Raw genomic sequence first — 24951 nt, 5'->3', positions numbered from 1 at the left:
GAGGAAAAAGAAAAAGAAAAAAAAAAAAAAAGAAAAAAAATATTTGGGTAGTTGAATGGATAAACCAACACCAAAATTCATCTGGGAGACTTTGCTCCATCCAGGTACCGCAGCAGCCAGCCCATGTATGTGTTGCAGCTGTGCCAAACCAGGCTTGGGGAGAAGCTGCCAGCTGGATGCATGGTGCTACCTGACGTGACACCTTAGAGGGGTTTCATAGGTCCCAAATGCTTGGGGCTGCATCAGGAGCCCTGCCACAGGCTGAGACCTTTGAAATTGGCTGTGCTGCCGCTCCCAGCTCTCTGTGCCCAGCAAACCTTAAGGAGGCTTTGAGCTCTGTGCTCAGGGCTGCACTGCTGTTGTTGCTCTGCACCTCCCTTGAATCCCCCTAAGCCAACACCCTGTGCTAATATCAAAAAACATTTTCCAGACACAAGCACGAGTATGTGTGTGGGTGGGTGGGGTGCAGGGGACTATGAAAATTTCAAGGGGAGGTATGACATCCTGGCTTTCTAAATATAGAGGACGTGAACCGCGGGTCCTCTCACACGCTAGCAGCGTGCTTTCTTTTTCAAAAGGCCCCAGAGGAAATATTGCACTGGCTGGTAGTGTAAAAAAAAAAAAAAAAAGGAAAAAAAAAAAGAAGTCCTGTGAGTTGATTGCAGTTTCCAGCACTCTTGCTCAGGGCTGGTTTTTAGGCAGGGCTCCAAGAAGTGCCCACGCAGGGCTGGCCCAGCACAGATGGGGACCACGTGAAGGCGCGGCAGGAGGTGGCTGCGAGCCGCGCTTTCCCATCATGCAGGGACAGCAAGAAGAGGAGGAGGAGGAGGAGGAAGAGTGGTGCTGTCTGCATCTCTCCGGGCCCCTGCGGCTGGCCAGGAGCATTTGCCACCGTGGCGCTCAGTCACACTGCCAGTGCGACATGTCGGCTCGGTGCGAGGCTCTGCGTCTCGGTTCCCTTTTCATTGCCGTTATTGCTGCCCCAGTATTTGCATAGCACGACACCGAAATGCCTCAGAGCATTTCCAGGAGGAGAGCAGTGGCTGCTGCTTCTCCTTTTACAGACAGCAGCGGCATGTGCGTATGCTGGTCAGGGGAGCGGTAGTGTCACCGCGGGTTACAGCCTCTGGAAAAGTTTTGCAGAACTGAATTTAATCGAGACTGATGCTCTTTAAGACAAGCTATAAAATCCAATGGAGAGTTATACCCTAGTAATATACCCCCATCAGAGAGTCTAAGCACCGTCTACAGAAAGGATCTCCTCTCTATTAAGTCCTCTAGGGCTTGAGTTCTCATTTACACAAAGGGCCCTTTTAGCTGTGTAAAATGGCCATAAAGTAGGTGTAAAAATGATTGATGGCATCTTTACAACCCCTTTACACTGTGAAAACAGCATAAAGTGGCCAGGGTGCAAATGAGAATCACACCTGGGTTTTGAGAGCAAATTACACAGGGGCCCTCACAATTTCTGTGTGTCCAGAACCGTCTGCTCCTGCCCCACTCTGTGTGATTCACATAGAGAATACATGAATACATTTCCAGGAGAAATGTATATATATTTATAATGTTCTTTTCTTCAACGCCCCTGTCCTCTCCGTGCCTGCAAGTCCCAGCATGTCTCCTGGCTTGCTCCATATGAATTTCCCTGACAGGAAAAGGCTGGGAGCTGCCTGAATGTGCTGTGGTAGGTGCTAATCCTCTAATTAATGCTTTCCAAAATTCTTGATCTGAGCAAAATACCTGTTGTAAAACCATACCCAGGAGAAACACAGTTCCGAGAGCTACTGTATGCATTTCCTGGTCTCTCCTTTCTGTTTTGATTTTATGCTCTTAAGATATATAAAGAGGAAATACAGAAATTATTCTTTGCTAGACCAAAATGCCCCAAATTTATTCATAAAGCATTCGAACACCCATAGAATATACAATGAATATTGCTTTCTTCCAGAGCAAAAGGTTAAGCTGCAATGCACTGATGAATGAGCCAAATTCAGTGGTGGTGGCTCAAAGCAGAGGGTGCACTGCTATTAAAACATTGCTTCCTAAGCAGGGTGGGCTGTCTTATCAATATCCCTTTTCCCTTCCCTGTCACCCATATCCCTCCCTACCAGTCCCCCAGAGAGCATCCAAAAATCCACCAGGGCTTCCCCAAAAGATATCCCAGGCAGGTACCCAGTTATTTTCTGAACAACAGGAGATTTTGGAAGGGGCACAGTAGGAAATGTGCCCTGCTCTGCCAGCAGAGCCCTTCTCTGGCTTCATAGCCATCAAGGCAGAGAGCCTGGTGGTAAGGGCAAGAGTAAGCCCCCCAAACTCCTATGTATCCACTTCATATGGGAGTTGGGCCATGGCATAGGTCCACCAGCACTGGTTGCAGCACGCTCCACCAAAGTCAGGGGTGAAGGGCTGGTTCCCACCACTGTAACGCCAGATCCTACCTTGATGGGCCACTGTGCACTCCACCACTGTCTCAGCTGGCCCCAAGCATACCTGAGAATCCAGTTTAGGACTTAGTATAGGTGATGACATGGGCAAGCAGACTGGAGTCCTCACAAATGTGCCCCTGCAGCTATGCTTGCTAGTGTCACTTGTTTTTTTTTTTTTTTTTTTTTAAATAAAAAATTTAGGGAGCTGGTCTCAAAAGTTGCATTTTTGAAAAGTCGTCATTCTGCAGCTCAGCAGAGAGCATTTTGGTGACTGTTGGTGCATCTACGCTAGAAGCTGTCTTCATGACAAAAACATGAGCACTTACAGCATTGCTTTGCTCTAGGTGGATCACAGGAGACTGAACCACACTGCAGTCTTCTGACCCTGGAGGCATGCCAGTCTAGCCTTGGCATGATGTGTGATCACTGCATGGAAGGCACGTCTTGGGTGGGATTAGAGCTGCTTACACAACTAGCTTTTTGACAGACTAGTTTTTTGAGTCACTGGTGCCTTTTTTTTTTTTTTTCTTCCAGAAGAAACAGAACGTTTTTGCTTGTTTGAAGCCTTGTAAAAAATCGGCTTGCTTCCTCCTTGCTTATAATGATTGTGGCATAGTTTGTCTGGCCTGTGATTGCTCCACCCCACCTCAGAGACACCCTGGTCCTGGCAAGGACTGGGAAATCTGTACTCATGGCAGGGTGTGAGCACTGGCTGCCCTGCACTTGTGCTGATACAGCTGGTGGGGAGAAGTGCTGCCAACTCAGGGTTGTTCCTGCCTCCGGAGAGCCCATGCTGCGCAGGTGGAGATGACTGTCCAAGGGACAAGCCAGCATACTCATCCTGGTATAAGGCTAATTAAGTGTAAAGCACTTTCAGAGCCACACTTTCAGAGTGCTGTTTGAATACAGTTTTGTTATTCTACGTTGCTTTTTAAGAAATCCTCATTCTCTTGCTCTCATGATCACAAATGATGTCTTTGGGAGACTGGAAGTCTCTTCTTGCTTCCCTCCCTCCACCCCATTTTAAAAACATTGATTGTTGCAGGGATATATCTTTCAGGGCTGTTGGCCCAAATCCACAGCTGGTGTGTGAGGCTGATTGTCTTCAGAAGAGTTACACCAAAAACGCACTTGGCCTTTTGTGCTGTGAAACTGGCCCGATGCCGGGTTTGGGAGCATGCAATTATAGCAGTGTCAACAGGGTTTTCAACATGACTGGTGATTTAGGGGCCTCCATTTCAGGAGATCAGCTCAAGGTTTCTTAAATCGATCTTTTCTCACAAAGTGCTCAGAAATGAGGGGTCTGAAGCAGCTCCCACCCCATCACCATCAGTCAACCCACAGAAAATGGTGTTTTTTAGTAATTGGGTTAGGTAACCAACTTCACCAGTTGCTCTGAAACATGTTCTTTACATGGTAGTCATCAGCATATTCACATATGCTGCTGATCTCAGCCTGCATTTGAAGAGGTCTTGACCTCCCTTATTACCTTTCCATATGGTAAATCCCCGTCAGGTTAGTGTGGATTATACCTACTGCATCCAAGAGACAATATATTCCCTAAGCATGATTGGCATAATTATAATAAAGCAGTTTGGACCAGATCTTCATCTGGTAGGAGTCAGTGCAGCTCCTCTGAAGGCAGGAATAGATCTCTACAAGCAAGGGAAATGGACCTGATGTCTAAATGGCTGTAGCCCTGCAGATGAGTTCCCAATGATTTTTTTAAGCTTTCATGTTGTCTATGGCTACTAAAGAGTCTCTTCTGTGAGTGCTAGTAGAGCTGCATTTTAGGATTTCGGGTGCCCTCTAGATAGTCTCACTAGGGACCTTTTGTAGGAGTAGCCATACAAATTGCTCATAAAATGAATGAAAAATATATTCATTTAACCTGTGTGAATGTGTTTCCTTGTCAAAAACCTTACAAACACTCACCCATGTGCAGTGTCTATGGTGGCAGTATGCTGACATTTTCCATTCTCTGGCTACAGCCCCCTGCTAGCCCAAACCCTATACTTTCTGTTGCTGGCCTTCAGAAGCAGTTAAAGGGTAGAATCGAACGCCCACATAAAAGACCTGGTATCTGTGTTTCCACATCACAAAGCATGCCGACAGACACACCAGGGCTCCGATCAGATTGAGAACCATCTGCAGAAGCAAGTACAGGTTGAGCATGCTGGTGACACTGCTGCAGTCTGCATCCTGGTAGACAAAGGTCCTACTGAGGGGGTCTGTCGAGTCCAGTTTGCATTGGCAGGACTCAAGGATGGTATCACAGGTAAATCTTGTGATCTGTAGATAATGGTGGGCAGAAAAAGCCACTGCCAGAACACAGACAACCAGACCCACGGCACTCAGCAGAAAATACATCAGCTGAAAGAAAGAAAAAAGAAAAAAAGAAGGAAAAATAAAACACTCATTTTCTATCTACACAAAGAATGAGGAACACAGAATGAATATATGAACGTGTTTTTCACAGGAAATGCATGAATTCAATGTGCTGTCCGGACATTGTGGTCTTCAAAAATTGCAAGGCAGATATAAATCCCTGGTGATGCAAAGTTCAGCAGATCATTTCAAGAGCTAGTATTTTTGTCTTGCCTATTTTATATGAGCATTGCCTTGCAATTTTGAGACTTTATAAGAGCACCATGAAGACTTCCAGCTTTATAGAGAGGAAGGGAGCATCTTCCTCTGCTGTTGTCCGTGAGTTGGCTGTCATCAGTCATTACAATCATCATTACAGTCATCAGCTGAGGTAAATTAGTGTAGCAGTCTTGAAGTAGAGCTAAGGAGACTGAGGCTTGTGCTGACATATTATCCCAGGCTGTGCTGAGAAGTAGGTGTTTCTGAGACTTGGCTCACATGGTATTCCTGGCTCTTGGTTTGCATGCCCGAACAAATCTGATTTACACTTGCAAATCAGTCAGTGAGATGTCTGATCTCCTGCTCGTGGCCCTGCAACAGCAGCCAGCCTGCCCGCTTCCTGGTACCGGCACATTTCCATGAGGAAGCACATGCCATGCTAAATCCCCTTGGAAAACCTACCCCATGAACATGAGGAAGAAGCCTTTCAAAGGTGTGAAGGAGCATCACGTGCCTCTGACTTCCCAGTGCCACCCCAGTACTGCATGAGAAGGACATGGCTTTGTCACCTCCCCCTTCTCCTTACAGCAGTGGCAGCTTTAAAGTAGGGGTGGCTTTCATGGAGGGAATCTATTCAGAGCCCATCCCCACAAGCACATGGAAACTTGCAGTCTTCTGGAGCCATTGTTGCTCAGGGTTGCACCTGAGACCTTTGGATACCAGAGCATATGGATTTCCCTCCCCGTCAATGGTTGGAGCTGGCAATTGATACTCTGTTCACACAAAATGTGTGAATTTATATTAAAATCATATGCTGTATTTAGCCAAAATACCATTTTTGGTTCTGTTCAGCACTGTAAAAACATTTATTTTTCTTGGCATCTTATCTGTCAGACACATGGCATGGCTGGGAATCTGTTATTTTAAACAGTGGCTTCTCTCCCTATCTCTTAACCTCAATATCACAAGCAGACTATCAATATAAAGCATTTTTATGACCTTGAAACTCCAAGTATGTATATCTTGATAAAATTCACACTCCTGATGTATTTGTCTTAAATCTACAGTGCAAATCAATCTTCCTATTCAGTTTTCAGTTTGAAATATTTAGTCTTATTGCTAGTCTTCAAGCTGTAAATAGATTTTCCTCGCCAACTAACAGAATTCCTACAGCTAGATCTTCATTCCAAGACATGGCTACTATTAAATTTAATGACTTCCCCTGCAGTCTTAAACCCAAGGCAGCTTCAAAATGAGGGTGGCTCTTCTTAAATGCAAATCTTTTACCCCTGCAGCTTTCAAGGTAACAGTGCATGGGAAAGGTGAAGCTGAGAAATGGGGACACCTCTGAGTATAAAGCACATAGAAAGGGAAGCACAGCTGACTGATGGAGACCTCCAAACGAAGCTGTGATTTTTCACAGGCTTACAGTATTGCTTTAAAAGGTGGGCAAAATGGAAAATGGACAAACATTGATGAACATTTTCCTTCTCTGAGGGACAAAAGTTGTTCTGTGAGGCAGGTGTCCCTGGGGGACTGGCTGGACAACCCTGGATTCAGCCCAGTGGAAGACAGAATCAGGCCTCCCTAATAAATGAGATGTTAAGCTGAGACTACATGGTGTGCCTGCTTCTCCCCGGCATGTATTTCATTTCACTGTGAACTTCTATCCAAAGTGAGCACAAACTAGCATGAAATCCACAACCTTATGTACCCTCCAGGTACAGTGAGCAAGAACGTGCCTGTTATGTGCCGAAGGGGGAGGAAATTTCAGAGTCCCGCTGAAACACACAGAATACACGGGCAGCTCTTCTGGCAGTCCTCAGAGGTGAACAGAGATGCGTGGGGATGTAGGGCAATTTCCAAACAGTGCGTTATTCTCTCAAGGTATTTTCAGAGGAATAACTTTACAAGATTCCAAAAATGAACACAGTTCCCAATATCAAAGGTGAGGCAAATGCAAGTACTGCCTATGAGAGAGCACAAGACAAAGAGCATTGGGATCCCATCAGCAGATAAATCACATGCCAGACCTGGAGGCAACTTCAATGTTGCAAATATGACTGCACAGTGAGCTCTGCCCAGGAACTAGAACATGCCACTGGAAAATTGTTTGTTGTGGCCTCATAGAAATAGGCACGGTGACTGCTGTTTAAGTAGAAAGAGAAAAAGGAAGAAGGGAGAAGCAGCGTACAATGAGGTCAGAGCATGGCAGCTCATCCTCCCTCAGCTTCCTCATATTAGGAAGAAACTTTCAGCAGTATTTAGCGGTGATAGTTTTGGTCAATGCTGAAAAGAAAATAAAGCATCTAATATGCATCTAGTGTTTCATAATAAAGGCTTTTCACACTTATCAGGGATGAAACCAGCAGGGTTTGCTGATGTGGGTCTGGAGAACCCCTTTTGAAGGCTGTGCTGGCTCAGTCTTGAGCCACCTCGAGCAGGAAAGAGGAACCACCGTGTGTGTCATGGCGTGGGCTGCCGGGGCTGGGTAGGCAGGAGTAGAGGGTGTCATACTGCCATGGGAGATGCTGTGATCAGTACATGTTTCCCATGGAAGCAGAGGAGGGGCAGGGGCAGAAAGCTACCCTGAAGCTCACTGGCATCCCCCTGAAAATGGTGGTGGTCCACCACATATCACCCCCACCCACCACCAGCATGGTAGAAGCCACCCTCCCAGCGGTGGTTGTCCTCCCTTCCCGCTGACACACGGGGTGCTGCAGATACCTGCAGTAGTCTCAGACAGGGGCTTCTGCTGAAAGCAGTTCTTGTGCCTCCTTTTGTTGACGGGCTCTAGGGTTCATGCAAGTGTGAAATGAAAGAAGCAGCTGGCAAAGGGAGGAAGGACTGTGTGGCTCTCCTCCAGTTTCCCACCATGGGGAGTCCCTCACAGTCTTAATAGGGTCACCCTGGGGGTGGCCTAAAACCTACCAGAGCTGTACGTGTGTGGTCCTCCACCCAAAATGAACCTTGGGCCACATAAGGCATACTGGGGTGCTTCCTCCACTCCAGGAGAAACCAACTAAAATTGTCTTCTAGGAGGATGCTCAGCAGCTGTGTGGAGCCCCAGTGGGGCTCACCAGCCACCAAAGTGAGGGCAGGGCTTGGACTGGGCAGCAAGTCCTGAGGAGGAGAATTGGGGCAGATAGGGCTGGACCCAGCCTCCGTGCTGGACAAAGTGGAGAGCCCCTGTGGAACAGGAACTAACTTCAGGAGTTTGTCTTTGGCTCATGATCATAATTTTGCATACTCGGCTTTGTTGCTAAATAGATAATATCACTTTCCTTTTGTTCAGAGAATAGCCTTCAACTGGCAGCTGCAGATCTGAGACATGATATTGGAGGTTTAGATGGGTCCTGTGTGATCAAAGCCCAGGAAGAGGCTTTAAGCTCCTACATTGTTTAAAACAGGTATGTGCCCCGTAGCCAGAAGCGGTTTGTTTGAAGGGGCAGTGGGGAGGGGAGTCACAGGGGGATGCTGGCTCTTAGTGGGGATGTGGAACAGGAGGGGTGAAGAGCCTCGGACTGACCCAGTCCTGTGGCGTGGTGCAATAGTAAACAGTGTGAAGGTGGATTTTGTGGGGGAGGATCCTCTGAGTGGGCAACAGCCCACCAGCTTTTGACTGCACCAGAAATCTTCTGAGGGAGACTTCAGCTCCATTTCTGGCAAAACTGATGAGAATAACCCATTTTACACGACTTGGGGCACACTTCAAGAGTATTTATTTTCTTGGGGGAGAAATGTCCCACGCTCCTCACTGCCCATGTTGGTGCTGCTGCTAGAAGTGGAAGAGACTTGAGCCACCCAGCCCAACTCACTGGCCCACCACCAGGGATAGATGCCTCCCTTCCTGCATGGGAAGAGTGAAGTTCAGTGCGATGCTGCTGGGCAAGCAGCACAAAGCCTGTCATGGTAGCTCCCACCCCTCTCTGCAGCTCCCCAGGCAGCTGCTGTGCTTACTGCCATGTGTGAAGGTGAGGGGACAAGAACCTGAAGGCAATCAAAGCATGGAAATAATTGTTCTCCTTCCTACTTTCTTTCTGTAAGCACAGGAGAAGCTTTAGAAAGGTACAAAAGACACTCCAGGGCCTAATTTCTAAGGGAGGATGAATGCCAGGTTTTGAAAATCCGTTCCTTGCATTTGATTTCCTTCTACCTTCCTCAGTTAATAATCACTGTTATTTTGTGTTGTTTGTGTTGGTATTTTTCCTGGTTATTATGTGTCTGAAAAATATTAAGAGCCCTCAAAATTACAATAATAAGGAAAACCAGCCCAGATAAATGGTGTTAGAAATTTCCCCTCTGGAACAAGCACCCTCAGCATTCATTTTCTAGTCACTTATTGCTGTCACTGAAGCATGATTTTGGGGTCTGAGGCAGGACAAGGTGCACAGCTTCTGTGCTTCTTTTGCAATGCTCAGATGGGAATTTCGTTCATGGAAGAACACTTGTTCCCAAGGTGTGCTAATGCTCTCCCATGTTTTCAATGCCCGACCCTGGCAGAAGGCACTATGTCAGACAAAGCCCTCTCCCTGACCAGAAAGGTGGGTAGGCAGAGATTTCCAGACACGCTTTTTAATGAACCTCTGCCCAATCACTTTCTTATTTCATGGTGAGGAGCAAAACTGCTGGGATGATGCGGAGATGCTTCTAAGACCACATTAAAAATTAACACTTAATTAAAGTGGACCTGTTCTATCTCACATTAATTCTTACCTGGCTCTCTCTGATCGTCCCTACTTAATCAGTAACCCCTATCTTTCACTGAACACCTTGCAAATTATTCCAGCTTTGTTAATCAGTCTCTCCTTAATATTCTTAAAATATGGCAAATAATAAAAAGTGTCTTGTTCAGTTTTCAAATATTCATTGCAGTTTCCCGTTTATACACTACAAATTCTTTCTTAGCTGCTTGGAAAATACCAGAAAACCATTGTTGCATTTCAGGTGCATTTTCACTACTATTCATGTGGCCTTAAAAATATCCCCGGCATCAACTTTTCTGATTGTATTTAATGACACAAGAAGAAAAATAAATAACAAAAAGTCAATGTACCTTTACTGTGAACTGCACACATGTCTTCTCATCAGGTTGGTATGAGATACAAAGCATAACAAACCCCACTAAGGAAACCATGCAGACCTGCAAGGGAAAAGATTTAAAATGTGTCAGTGTTGTTGTTGTTGTTTTGTTGTTGTTTGTTTGTTTTAAAGTACAACAACAACAAAAATAACATCTTTCAAGCCAAAACACCTTTCTGTCTTAGCATGTCTGTAACTCAAGGAGCAGCATGTAAGTCAAATACTTTGCATAGGGGCTACAGCTATAGGTATAAGAGCCTCATATGTATGGATTGTGAGGAAAGAGCATTAACCTCCACTTCATAGACACCAAGGCACAAAGAACCTACCCTGAGGGGCTTTGTGAATCAGACCTACAAAGTTTCAGCTTGGCAAGACCCTTCCAGGATGCATACTGAACTTTTGTCCATGTAACTGTCAAAAAGGAGCAGAAGGCTTATGAAGCTGGGCTTGTAAGCCCCAAGATCACCTTCCTGCATACCGCTGGATGCTGTCTGGGTTTTTATGTCACCATTGTGGGATATGTGGTTGTAAATCAGTAATCATAGCTACCTCAGGATAAGAAGCAGCACAGTTTATAGCAGAGGCTTTCAATCTTTCCCAGAATGGACACTATACCAAAGAGGACATCTCCCCTGCAATCTGAGACTGCATTTTAGCCCTGTGGCAGTAATTGCTGATGGTTAACAGTAATGGAAAAGTATTCATGCACTTTAGTATTCATTTAGCTGTCTTTGTTATTAATTCTGAAGATTGAGATTTATTTGAAGAGGCATACTCACTGGTAGGCATTTTCCAGCCACATAAAGAGGGAAGCTCCTGCTCTGAGGAATGCATAAGCCAGCCCAATAAATGGAATTTCCTTTTTTTAAGCAGTGCTTTCCAGGCCCCCATAGTGCTGAGAACTCCAACCAAGAGCCTTCTTCTCCCACACATTTTGGAGGACCAGTAAGCAAATCACAGGAGGATGCAGGACCTGGCAGACCCAGACAACACTTGCCTGCCCTGTTCCCTGTGTCCCTTGTTTCAATGGACAGCAGGCAGCAGCCCTGCACCCCACAGCTCACCACTGTCTGCAAAACACAATTTGGGCATCACTGAATCAAGCAGTCCCACATGGACCTTATCCTCTCCTTGTTCAAGTGTTGAGGAGCCCAACTCATGACCTTCACTGGGTCTTTCACTCACTGCAGGTCTTGGGATGTTTCCCAGCTGACTGACTCATTTCCATGAACAGACTTCCTTTAACTTTTACCTTATAAAACCAAGGTTGAAATCAACTTGCCTAGAATTTGTGAATGAGTATTTAACACTGATTTATGAAATTTCTTCTCTGCTGGTTGGCACCTGGCAGCAGTGAACATCTGATCACTTATTCCTTTAACCTCCCAATGAGTTTCTCATGGGATTTTGCTGGGTGTATACACATCCTTGTCTTTTGGAAAGCAGAAATATTTAGGATGTTCAAGTCCCAAGTTCACCTGTGCTACCTGTGTTCTTTGGTGGGAGAAACCCAACCAGTGGCAACTTGATCCCCATGCCTGCACACACTTGGCATTTTAAGAGGTGGGCCAGAACCATGGCTCTGCAAACAGCCTGTATCTTTTTTTGGCAGCTTCCCCTGTTCCTGGACAGCAGGATCCACGTGGGTGCCAGAGGGCATCCCCAGGTGCCACCACTGGGCTGCTGGAGCTGGATCAGGGCATCCTGCCTGTAATTGCAGGGCAAGAGGGAGTTGTAGGTTGGAGCTATGCTTGGAGGAAACAGTGCACAGATGGGCTGCCTTGGAAAAACAGGAGAGCTGATGACATGTGCATGGTCTTAAATGTCACTTTGTGTCACACCTTCAGGTGTGATATGGTGGGATCCCAGGGGGCTCAGCTGTAGTGAGGACCTTAGCAGAGATCAGGCAGCATGCTTTCAAGCTGCTAAGGCTTGTCTTCACATACGGCCAGGAGCAAGCCTCATCCTCTTTACTAGTAGCAGCTTGATTATAAATAATAACTATTAAATTCTCAAGAATCTATTTTTCTGCTTCATATTACTATGAGGGTTTTGAAGTCTTGTCATTAATTTGGGTTTTTCTGCCTTCCCAGAACAATGTCACTTGCCTTCTCCAGGCAAAATCAGACAAAAGCACATATTGCCTTTGCTCAGGGATGGGACCATAAGTCTGGGATCTTTCATGGTCCCTTCCCCACCTGCTTTCTGCACAACATGGCAGTGCTGCTCATGTGGAGATTTCCAGCTCTTCAGGGGACTACTTGACCTGTAGTGAAAAATGCATAAATGTCCTTTCAGACAGCAATGGCTGAGCACGCTTCTTTTATGATCTGATGAATAAAATACCAAAGTTTTCTTTATACCTTCATTGTCGGTGTAGGGTATTAGCCAGTAGCCCAGTAAAGGAAGAGTGCCTTTGAATACACAGGTAGTCACGTCCCTCAAGAACCTGTGTGATTAATAATACTTTTTACCATAAAGTTTTATTTCATGTCATTTCAGTAAGACATGAATAGGAAGTATTGCCTGAGAACATTTCCAAAGAAAGCGTCAGTATTATTTACTCCTCTCCATGTCATGTGTATTTATATTCTGGTCCTATGACTTACACACGGCCTCCAATTTATTTGTTTTCTTCTTTTTATTGTTGACAGCAGTAGCTGACAGGGTTGTCAGGGGAAAAAACAACCTTTCTTGTCAAAGGTCCTTCAGTGCTGATATTTTTCCCCCCTATAGTGCTTCTCTGTGACTCAAACATGTTTTATTTCTCAGGATTAATCACCTATGTCCTTGGTCCCTTGCACTGTATATTAATCTTTTAATTCAATTAACATGCCCATAAAACTTAAACCTTAAGGAGATCACACCTCTAGTAATATCTAATAAACTTCCCCACTTGCAGTAGGAAACAACTTGCAGCAAGCACTAGAAAACGCATATATACACCCGCTTAACACTACATGCCCAGATTCATGTCAAACCAAAGGGGCTGCTTAAAGCTAGGCTTAAGTATTGCTGGTACCTGCTGCTAAAAGGATCTTGTGATGAGCAATAAATCACATCTGCTTTGCTTCAGCTACACTGGTGGGCATTTACACTTGCATGAACCCAGGACCAGATTCACCTCTGGCTGACTCCAGCAGCATCGTTGGACCGAGTCCCTGCTGTCTTTCCCTTCGGGTATCCGTCCCGGCCCACAGGAAGCAGTGGAGCTGCACCCATCACCAGAAGGTGCTGCTGAGGACAGGGTCAAGCACGAGCTGCAGAGCTGCCACTTACCAGCCTGGATTTATTTTTTCCCCTACTGATCAAGTGTGATTGAAACAGGGCCTCGTACAACCCCTGCAAACACCCCGCTGCCTTTTAGCATGTCAGGATCAGGCCTCCTGCTTCAGAAAGCTTCCCATACAAAAGGCTGTCGTTGAAAGGGACTTCCATTCCTGCATACACTTTCTGAAATTCCTCTGGGATTTAAATAATATACTGAGATATTTGGAGAGGTGTTTTTATATAGAGGTATTTATAGAAGATTACACTGGGTGGGGATTCCAGAAAGGCTTGGCTAGGATATTTCGGAAGGCTTAAGTATTTCTTTTATAACTATATACTTTTTTTTTTTTTTTTTTTTTAACCAGAAGCATGCATTTTTGTGAATGATAGTAAAAAGCAATGTTGCTGAGGATTATGACCACCACATATTTTACATTTCTGTTCTTTAAAGGTAAATTCTCTCACTGAGCAAAACCAAAGCGTGGAATATCTATACAGAAAACAGCTTTCTGCTTCTATTTTATACATTAGTAATAGAACAGTTTTGAATTACACCTGTGAAGTATAATAGAATAACCATAAAAATCCTTTGGTAAATATTTGTCAGTACCCCCTAAGTAACTAAGACAGTTGCCTTACAGCAGGCAACGGATGCAGTTGATGCTGATTGGGAAGTAGCATGAGGTAATCCTGCATCCCAGTGCTTCAATAGCCATTGCAATATCCCAGCTTGAAGCAGACACTTCCTATGCCTTATTGACTGAGCATACAACATCATTAAATGCAATTGAACTTGCTTTAGCACTTGCTTGCCACCAATCGATATGCATTTGTTATACAAATAGAATAGATTCTATAAGAGCTACAGAATAGCAGTTAATTAGATCAGCTCTTGTAACTGTTATCTGTAAACCTAGAAATATGCATTTTTATGCTGAGTAAATTTCAGCTCGAGTTTATATCAAGATCTTATTTCAGAATTTTCCAGATGGACTAACACACCCTTTGCTGAATAGATAGTGACATGGAAGGTTATCCAAGGAAAGTATTTAAATATAGAAGAGTACTGTCTAGAAAAAGACCTAAATGTGATACAGATGCATGTAGAAAGGGTACAGATTTAATTTTGGTTAAGGAATACCTTGTGAAATCCCCCAGTTTACAATCCAGTGAAAATGGCTCTTTACTAGGACTGGCTAAAAAAAATTAAAAGTTTTTGCTCTAGAAAGCTCCAGTGCTATTTCTTTTTATTGGGAAGTAACAGACTTTGTTCCCATTAGGCAAGAGTATCTCAGGGCTAAAAAGTCTTAAGAATTAATTATTTCAAAACCACAATCAAAACAGGCATAAACATTTTCTGAACATTTCCCTTACTCCAAAGAGGGCTAGAGCACACTGTCAAGAGAACCTAATTAAAGCTCTTGTAGTTTGCAACAGGAACAGGGCCTGATCTCAAAAGTATTTAGAAGTGGGTCTTCCAGCTGATTTGCCTGGCATATTCCTTGCACCCATGGGGATCTAAGGGCACAGTCCTTGGATCTACAGGACTTTGGCAAACAAACTGTATGTGCGCACTGGCTAGCACAAATGAGCATTTCTCACAGCTTGTAGCCTCAGGCTCTGCTGCAAAATAGATATTTGACAATGAGGCTGCAACCATACAGCAACATCCATTCAGCACTTGCAAGGAGTGTGCCTTTACATATCTTCATCAACTTAAAACCAGAACCCAAGCAGTTAGGAAGAAGACTAATTTCTGGTAGTACCTGAAATCCCTCACCACCAACTTTCCTTTCATCTACCTCACCATGCTGAATAGCTCCAGCTGCACCAAAGCACTTTGGGCTGACATCCTGCACCATCTGCACCATCTGCATGGTGCCAGCATCCTCCTGCACCAGCCAGTCCTGTCCTTCCCACCGAGCTTACTACAACTCTTAAAAGGATCACAAATGAGAAAAACAGGCTCATCATCTCCGACAGGAACAAACACAGGTGGCAATGCAGGGCAGCCTGGGACCCAAGAAAGACCTTTGGGCAAAGCTCATAGACATTGTCACTCGATCTTCCTTGGATCTCTCTCACATCTGGTCACTTAAGAACCAAGCACAAGGTGTACGGGAGATGCAAGGGCACCACGTGATGGTGATGGAGATAGCTGTGTAACATACATAATGGGGGGAAATATGAACATGTAGGGCACCAATTTCTGCTGTGGTTTGCATTCTTTATCTTCACACACTGGCATATTAATGTGGTTTGCTTTACTTCAGCAGCATTCAAAACCTCAGATTGCTTTGATCTGCCTGTATCTCTTCCTTGTATATTTGTGGGGAAAAAAAATTCTCATTGTTGCTTCAATTTTAACCCAAGTGTTGCTATAGACTAGGTGACTTTCTCCAGAAAAGTGCCTCTTACCCAGAGCATCTTGGCAAACTGGTCACATCCAGCTGGTAAAGTGTGAGAGTCAAAAAAATCCACCAAGAAATTAAGGAAGGAGGCAAAAAAATGGTTTAAATGATCATCTTGGGCCTACAGTATGCTACAAGACAACTGCTGCAAGCAATTCACATGGGCAAACTATATCTCCTCTACTCTTTATACTGGGGCTAGTGAGCAAGAGCCTCCTACAACAACCTTTAGGGGTCAAAAAACCACACACACCAGAGGGCAATACTTCTCAAGTATATGCAGTGTAACACCACATGGCATTGCTGATGCCTTCAGTACCATAGGCTGGTTATTCATTTATAACAAGACTGTAAACTTTCCGACTTCAGGGAAAAATATGTTATTAACAGATTTTGGGGTAAATTTGCATTACGGACAAGTTACTTTATAGTTGCTGACTTCAAATCACTGTGATCTTTCTGTTTGTAAGGATAAGGGTAAAGAAATTACATCTTTTCACTGTCTCTGAAGTCTCTGGCTTACCCTCAGAGGAGATATTTAGCTTGATGGATTACCAGCCTTGTCATATCTGGCAAGGCTTAGCTCCTGTCCAAATATTCAGAGAAGCCATGCTATCCACCAAATTTAACAGTCCCACTGGACCCAGACTTTGATGCAAGAAGGAAAATGTTCCTGTTGGCTTTGTCATTATGAAATGGGATTATCTCTGATGCCAGACATCCCGACAGAGTTTTGCAGACAGTGACACTGATACTCATTTCTTTATGAGGTTTGAGGAAACTGCAAAAAAAAAGTAAATACTACATGCAGCTTTAACTGCTAGCTTTCATCAGCCTTGGGTCAGCCTGGGTCTCACTACCACATGCAAAAGAAGTCAATCCGCCACACAGAGGTACTGCTCCGTAGTGTTTTTTGCTCTCATAGATTTCTCATTAGATTTAAGGAAAGTCTAGTTGCATATAAATTACTTCCAGAAATAATAGCTCTAACAATGATAAAGATGCATATTGTGGTTGCAGACAAAGACCATCATCAGCTAGGAAATCTTTCTTTTAACATCCATAAAACCCCATGATAACTGACCCACCTACCGACTAAAACAGTGATGTCTTTACTACATGTTCCTTCAAACCCTGCAATAATGCACCACATCAGACATGTGACTTTCTTTTAAAGCCTGTAAAGTAATCAAAACCCTGGAAAATCACTCATAATCAAATGAAGCTATATTTTTCTGTAATGATCTCTGCCATTTATGTCAGTTGCACAGCATTGACAATGGTCAATTTTCCTAGAGTGAGACTTAATTCCCATGGCAAAGCACCACGAGACTACCATCACTTACAAAACCAGGAGCTGCAGCAGCAGTTCATTATTGCTGTTAAGTCAGAAGTACACTGCTGGGCAATAAAGTGCCTGAGGGAACCAAGCAAAAAAAGTAAAAGTTCCTAGAGCCAACAGTGATTTGCAATGTGAGTAGCATAGCACAGCTAACAGTCCTTTGTGAATGAGACTTGCCATTTGAAATGTGTCCATGGTTGTGAAGCTACAGAATGCCATCATCTCTTTATAGCCAAAAGGTTCCCGAGGCTGAAGAAACCTACTTGAACAAGCTCCCTCTCCAGATCTTACATAGTCTTTTTACACAAGCATAATCCAGTGAGGAACTCTGATTTCCTCCCTGCTTTCTCCTGAAGCTGTAGGTGCATCAGGTCAGCACCTAACCAGGTATCACATGGACCTCTGGTGTGCACCTCCCTGCCCACTCCCTTCTGAAAGGTGACCTTTCAACATTTCTTCCTATTGTTTTCTACTCCACACCTCCTCCAAATAAAAGTATGGATTTCTGTTAAACAGACATCAGTGCATGGTTACTCTCAGAAAATAATGAGCTTAAAAGGCAGAGGGATCAGAAGAGTATATCTCTGGTGCTATGCTCATATATGACTATAGACAAGTACTGGAGTATACTGGAGTGTATTTCCTGCAGCACACTTCATTGAATACCATCCAGAGTTTCAGACAGTTTGAAGAAGGCTCAATTAAATACCTGAACTTGGAGGCTCTTCTTGGAGGCAGTCCTCCCTCAAACCTTTTTATGTTTGCCCATGGCTAATTGAAGCTTGCTTGTATAAAAAATGGATGCCTGCATGACTGTCATTTCCATTAGATGCTTTGATGGCACCAGTTTTTAAGTGTCCTCTTTTTTTAAAAATTTAAATCGGTTTCCCTAATAACAAGTGAAAGTTAAAAACCCAGCAAGGCTGTAGAGGAGGTAAAGCCTGACTGAAAGCCACCTCCACAATTGCTGCAGGAAGAGGTGTCAAAAGCAACAACAAAAAAAATCAGCAAGGGGCCAGGCCTAACAAGAAAGTGTCTCTTTTCTTTCAGGCTTTGAAAGAGAACACATTTCCAGGGCTTTTAAATAGTCAGTCACCCTCCATATTGATATGGAAGGGGATTGGTTGCCACCTGCCCTAGCTTGGGATACTTCCCAATTATTGATGCCTGCTAGGAAGACAAAATGGCTGCCTCACGCACAAGATGGCTGTCTAGTGCTTGGCAGGACCTCGTGGACATACCTCACGTTCAGCAGCAGGGATGGGTGGAAAGAGAAAGGGAGGGAAGGCTGGTGGGCGTTTACCCACATAGATTTGCCATGTTATATCACATGAAAGGCTCTTGGTGGAGATGTCTACAGAGACTCATCTGTGCTGAGAAATTGCCAGAGACAAGGTGGCCCTTGAGCTGCTTTGTTACACTGAGCTGGGGAGCAATTTACATTGTAGGAACAGCTGCAGCTACAGCAAATCCATCCTAGTCCAGAGGAGAGTGGGTATAACCAACCACCAGGACACATTTAACCTCAGTTTCTATTTATTTTATATCACTTTATAACACAACACTGTACTTTTTTTTTTTTTTTGTACTTTTTTTTTTTTTTTTTTTTCTCCACAGGCACCTGCAAGGCTCCATCCTACTAGCATACATCTCACAACAATGTTCTCAAAGCTTCTCCTGAACAGTTATAAACACCGACAGTGCTGTACCAGGATGAAAATCATAGAATCATCATAGAGTGGCTTGGGTTGGAAGGGACCTTAAAGATCAAGTTCCAAGCCCCCTGCCATGGGCAGGGATGCTGCCCACTACATCAGGTTTTCCAGGGCCCCATGCAACCTGGTCTTTAACACCTCCAGGGATGGGGCATCCACACCCTCTGTGGGCAACCTGTTCCAGTGCCTCACCACCCTCTGAGTAAAAACTGTCTTCCTAACATCCATTCTAAATCTCCCCTCTTTCAGTTTAAAAACATTCCTCCTTGTCCTATCATTATCTACACAAGTAAAGAGTTCCTCTCCACCCTTTTTATAAGAACCCTTTAAGTACTGAAAGGAAAAAATCTCAACACCTATCCTCCCTACAATATCCTCTTCTACAGTTTCAAAAACCCGGCTTAATTTTAGGGGCTCTGCTGCCTCCCTGGGAACAAGGGAGGCTGGAGTGACTTTGCAGAGATGAGGGTATGGAGTTCAGAAACCTTGTAACATCACTTGCCCTCCCCTCCAGACCCACCATGATTCAGCCCCTGAAAAACAAGGGAGGCAGAGGCTGTTACAGGCAGCACTATTGATTTTGGCACTGAGGCTTACCAGCCCACAAGCATGTGCTGAGGCAGTGGCAGGACCTAACATCTGAGTCACCTGCATGCAGGAGGACATCAATTAAACAAACATCTCAATTATCAGCATCTGATAGGGACACGCAGCAGTGGGAGATGGTCCTGGCTGTTTGCTACCTGCGTCGCACTACGCATCGGAAGATCTCTAAAGCAGGAAAGCCAGCCAAACTCCTCCGCCAGTCCTGTTACACAGCCTCACTCCATCAGGTTCAAGAAGTCACTGCTTCAGTGGTGTGGCCAGAAAGCAAGGAGTCATGGATAACACTTGGGTATCGTGCAGGGACCCTCTGGATCTGGTGGGCATGTAGCTCCTGGGGGGACTTTGCTCTCGAAAGGGTAGGAGAACAGAGAGGGGCTCAGCAGCCATGAAGCTATCCCTGACCAGGACCATGGGACCCTGGAGACCAAGGCAAATGTTTTTTGCCTTGGTTTGCTTGGGTAACAGATGGTGATTTTTTTTGTTTTGTTTTGTTTTGTTTTTTTGTTTGTTTGTTTGTTTGTTTGTTTTTCAATGTCTCTAAAGATCCAAATTTCATGTATGTACAAACATATATACATGGATTTAATATTACTTCCTGACAGAAATAATAAACACCCTGGATGGATATTCTTTTCTGATGAGCAGCATTTCTGTAACTTCCTTAACTGCCTGAGTCTGCAAAAGGGCTGAAAGGGAGCTTGCCTGTGAGATTTCAGATACCCTCTACTTTTGATCACAATGGAAATAATCTAACAGTAGATTTTCAAGGAAAAACATATCTTTTCTTCTTCTGGATGTCAAAAGGCCACAAGCTAATGAAAAAGAATGAAAGGACACCATTAATATATACTGCTTCTGCAACACTTTTCATCCAAGGATCTCAAAGCAAGGGTGACAGATAGCCATTATTAACCCCTCTTTACAGGGGAAATAACAAAGTCTGAGCAAGGTTAAGTAACTTGGCCAGAGCTACATGGCAAGTCAGTGGCATGATACAGAAAAAAAAAAAAAAAAAAAGCACTCCTGGGTAGATTTGTGAACTGCTTGTCCAAGCACCTCCAAAACAGCAGAAAGGAGCATATTGCCATTGTAGCCCAGGCTGCAATTTTGGGTGCTCAGGACAGGGGTTTCATGAAGATGCAAACCATGGTCTAGACACCTCTGCTGCAAATGGATACAAATAGGTGAAGTGAATGCCACCCTCATTAATTGCACTTCTTTTTCTGTCCCTACAATGTAGCAGACTTTTTACTAGGTAGTAGGCTGTTCAAGCCGAAGCAGAAGTGGTAAATCACACAGGCTCTGTATTTCTGTCCATAAACCTTTTATTTGGTATCTGACTAATGCCCCACGGATTTCAGATGAAATTCATTTGAAACCTGTGCATTTTAACTGGTTTTCACAGTGAACTGTTTCTGATGCAATGCAAGCTAGCTGTGTCATTTCCTTCTGTAGCAAGCGCTCCACTTGAAGGCAGGAGCCTCATGGGGGACATGTTTTTTGGTGCCATGGCTCTCCTCTGCTCCCAGTCAGCATAGAACATGCTTTATTTCATAGGATGGTGAAACCACCTGTGTCATGGTCTGTGCTATCAAGGCAGTCAGGTTTTGAATTGGTTTGATCCAGACTGCCTGGCATGGTTTGGTTTTCTTTGGGAGTATTTTTCTTAACTAAATAAGTTTCTTTTCATTCATATTGAGACACTATAGTGCTTGGTTTTCAGCAGGGAATGGTGTCACCATTTTGACACTAATAAAGAAGAAAAATCCTCCCATCAATCAAGGTCTATTTAACACATTAGCAATTTTCCTTCATTTTTCTGTCATCCTGCATTAACAGCCATGGGGTCATATCCAGCCCTGGTGTAATTCCAATGGAGTAACAGTAGGAATAAGCTTCACGCATTATCTCTAATGTTGCTAAAAAGGTCTCGATAATAGATTTTTTAAGTTCTTGATTCTGAATACTAATTGAGTCCCTTAAAAAGAGCACTTGAGTGGGATGCTACTAAAACAAATATGCTCTGGTATTTTACATCTTTATGTTCTGTTGCTCTTTTCTGTGTGAATAAAGGAGTTTTGGGAAGTTACTTTCTGCCTTGATGCTTGTTCTACAAGCTGCATGTGGGTAGGTTATCCATCCCTTGACTACTTGACTCCATGCAGCTTCCCACAGCAGCCCAGGAGGTGACCATAGAACATTCATGAACACGCAGGAGGTCCTAGCTGAGGACCCTCTTTTGTGGGCCATTCCTCCCCAGCTCTGCAGAGGCCAGAACTCAGCAAGTTTCTCATCACAGCTCACCTGCAGCACCCCATGAACCGCACACCCAGAAGCTCCATCTCAGCAGCTCCTGGCCATCTCCACCTCATGGCCAAGTGGGCACTAGGTACTTCCACAGGGACATCACAGCACAGGAACACAATAAATGCAGCATCACCTCTTGCCCCCTGTATTTTGCCCCTTAGAAATACACTCTTCATTATTCCTGTGGTGCATCAGACATGGCCAGTTCTCCACATGATCTCTTGTTGTGGAGTCTCTGGGGCTTCGCTACCCCCTCCACCTCTCCTTCCTGGCTTCCCTTTTCCCCTGCTGGCATCTGATCACTGGGCAAGGTCAGAGCCCTCTTTGCCTTCTACTTTGGGCTGAGAATGCAAGAAAGCCTTCCTGGCCATGTCCCCCTGGCACACAGTCCCTGCCATCACCATGAGGACAATCAGCATCAAAAGCAACATGCTGTTTTGAGCCAGGGAGGAATCAGACCAGATATAGACATGCCAGTGGCTCAACATCCCGCCAGGGTCCCTATGGTGAGAGTTGCCATCCAACTTGAACCATACCTATGGTAACCACCCCCCATGGGTCCCCATGCTCATCCCTCAGTATACACAGGTCCTCACGACAGCCATGGAAGTGACAGCCCCCTGCAGCATTAAGAGAATGACACCGTGAGAGCCAGTCAGCATGGTCCCAGGCTGAGTTCTGCTTTGAGCTGTGGGCTAGCTCAGGAATGCACACAACAAGTTTCACTTGTTTTTCAGGTGGGAACTCTAAAAGCGATGGAGCTTTGCCTTGTGTGGTCGCCCAGACGTCACTACTGCAGGCGGTTGTTGCTAAAAATGCTAGGGGTTACAGCTCAGCCTTACAAAACAGAGATGCTGTTTGAGTCTCAGGCATGCCTGAGGGAGATCAGGCCTGTGTGGATGTCTCAGATCAGCACTGCTTTGACACTGATGACATTCACAGGGCCAAGGGTTTTTTTTCAGATCCCTGTCCATACACTACTTCAGCTGAGCTTGGTCCTTTTCCAGTCTTTTTGTGACAACTTTTCTCCTGCAAAAGCTATTTCTAACCTGGGATGCTACAAGCGCTGCGCTGCCTGGAAAAAAAGAGAATCTGACTTCCAGGATCTCAAAATAAACAGGAAGAGTGAAAATGTCACAAGCTGCTATTTTATAACAGATACTTCTCCCTTGTAAGTTAACAGAGAAGACCCCCAAGAGGAAGTCCTCCTCCTGAGCAAGGGCAGGCTCTCACCCTATGAAACACCATTAAACTCTTTGATAACTCTTCTGTCACAAGAAAAACGAGAAGGATGAGATGAGCAAGGATATTCTGCTTTGCTTGGGAGCTCAGGCCCTGCTCCTAGCCCACCTTGAGGGTCTCCTTTAGGCTGCTGCCTCCAGCAGCTGCTTAGGGCTTGCTAGTGTGGAGGTGTCACATTCACCCCCACCAGCAGGGTCCATACAGCAAACCCCAGCAATCTGGGTGGTCAGATCATTGCTGGAAGTTCTTGCAGTCTAACAACACCCAAAGTAGTGCTAATGCTCCTGTATCCATTTTCCTGAAGCCTGCTGCTTTTGGGAGAAAATCTGCCTATTGAATTACACCCATGGCACATCCCAGGCTGCTAACATACCGGACCACACGGCCAAGTGGGGCCACCCAGACCCCGCTGTCAGCACAGGCATCCTGACCAGCAGCGCTCCCCCAGGGGTCCCCTTTTCCTGCAGGACCCTGCCTTGCCCCCCCAGCACGTGCATGTCACTGCCCCCTCCCCCAGAGCCCCACAGTCACGTGCGGTCTTGGCTTTTCTGGGAACCATGGGCGAAAAAGGGGTTAAATCGCAGCGCAGCAAGGAAGCTGTGTGGACAGCCATTTCTCCTCTTGTGCTACCATCAGCACGCCCAGCTAAAAGTTGAGAGTGCCCCCGCTTCTCAAACCTGACTATTATGGTTCATATGGGGAAAGGGGGGAGGCAGCATAAATAATCAGCATTTCTTTCAGCATGAACCCACTGCGAAGCAAAAGCTCATACATACATCTAGTGACCAGCAAGCATGAGTTTTATTTAAGATCTGTTGTTGTATTTCAGGGAAGAATATGAAAGATTTTGTTATTTTGCAGGAGCAGTTTCCTTGGGATCAGATGTTTAATCCCAGTAACATTCTTAGTTAGCATAACTCGAATGGTGTTGTGCATGCAGTTGGTTAGTCTATAGTGTAGCGTCATGCAGCTTGCATTAATGCTGGCAAAGGCACTTTATGTAGAAACAGACTTTATGCTTACAATTATCCCAGCCCAATATGGAGTGTCTCTGACTAGCAGAGAAGAGCTGATGCCTGCCATAAGGAAGCCCAGCACTGTTACAGAGACGCCGAATACCAGCTGCAACAAAGCAAACAGCAGTGGAAAACGGCAGCCACAACACGTGTGGGATTCCTCCTCCTGGCCAGCTTTGGGATCCCCCTTGCTTTTCTTCTTCTTCTTCTTCATTGCTGGCTCCTGCGTCTTGCTCAAGCCGGTGCTTTTCTCCCCTTCGGGTGACTGGCTCTGGCTGTTAAGGGATGCGTTGTGCTGGGCTTTCTTCTCCTTCCCCATGCTGTTTCTCACGTGCGTGTGCGTGTGCGTGCGCCGACGGGTGTGCGAGGGTTTTTCTGCCCCCCAAAGCCTCGCTTCGTGCTGCCTGAGTTGTTCCTGGTATTTGAACCGAGGAGGAGGCTGAACAAATATGGAAAACATTCAGAGCAGGCTGTCAGGGCTTGGAAATGCCACATATAGCCCAGAGAAGAGGGGGATTCAAGGGGGGTAGCCAACTGCCAACATGCTGGCACTGCACAGGGACCGGCAAACACTGGGCCGCAGCGGTGTGAGCACAAACTGGCTCCTGTCCCCACGGGGACTGGGTGGGCAGGGAGCTGGCAAGGCCAGGGCAGGAGACATAGGTACTGGCAGGGGGGTTTGACCAAGCACATGCAACCTGCGTAATTAACAAGGAGTGAAAATTCCAGTCGTTATCCTGTGAAAATCCCCTGGGGTGCCAGGAGGAAGTCCTGCTCCTCCCTCAGGTCGTAGTGGCAGGGCTAGGCACCTTGTGCAGCCAGGTGGCCAGAGAGCAGTGATGCCAAACATCTGCCAAACGGGCCTCCAGGGCCGCGGGCTATCCCTACCAGAAGATTGCTGATGTGCAATAGATAAGGGAGTGACATCTTATCATGGGCGCATGG

The 24951-nt window shown here is 45.3% G+C and overlaps 1 protein-coding gene across 1 annotated transcript; it reads right to left on the bottom strand.

The window, feature by feature from the left end:
• Window positions 1-2588: 2588 nt before the first annotated feature.
• On the bottom strand, window positions 2589-24458 carry SSPN (sarcospan). Its single transcript, XM_068655958.1, has 3 exons — window positions 24014-24458; window positions 10069-10155; window positions 2589-4799 (listed from the first exon to the last, which is right to left on the bottom strand). Exons 1-3 carry the CDS (start codon window positions 24323-24325, stop codon window positions 4437-4439), a joined length of 762 nt encoding a protein of 253 aa, XP_068512059.1. The 5' UTR covers window positions 24326-24458; the 3' UTR covers window positions 2589-4436.
• Between the last annotated feature and the right edge of the window lie 493 nt (window positions 24459-24951).

The sequence above is a fragment of the Anas acuta genome, chromosome 1 (genome assembly GCF_963932015.1).
Source record: "Anas acuta chromosome 1, bAnaAcu1.1, whole genome shotgun sequence".
Lineage (NCBI taxonomy): Eukaryota > Metazoa > Chordata > Aves > Anseriformes > Anatidae > Anas > Anas acuta.
This window is presented reverse-complemented; position numbering and strand designations above follow the sequence as displayed.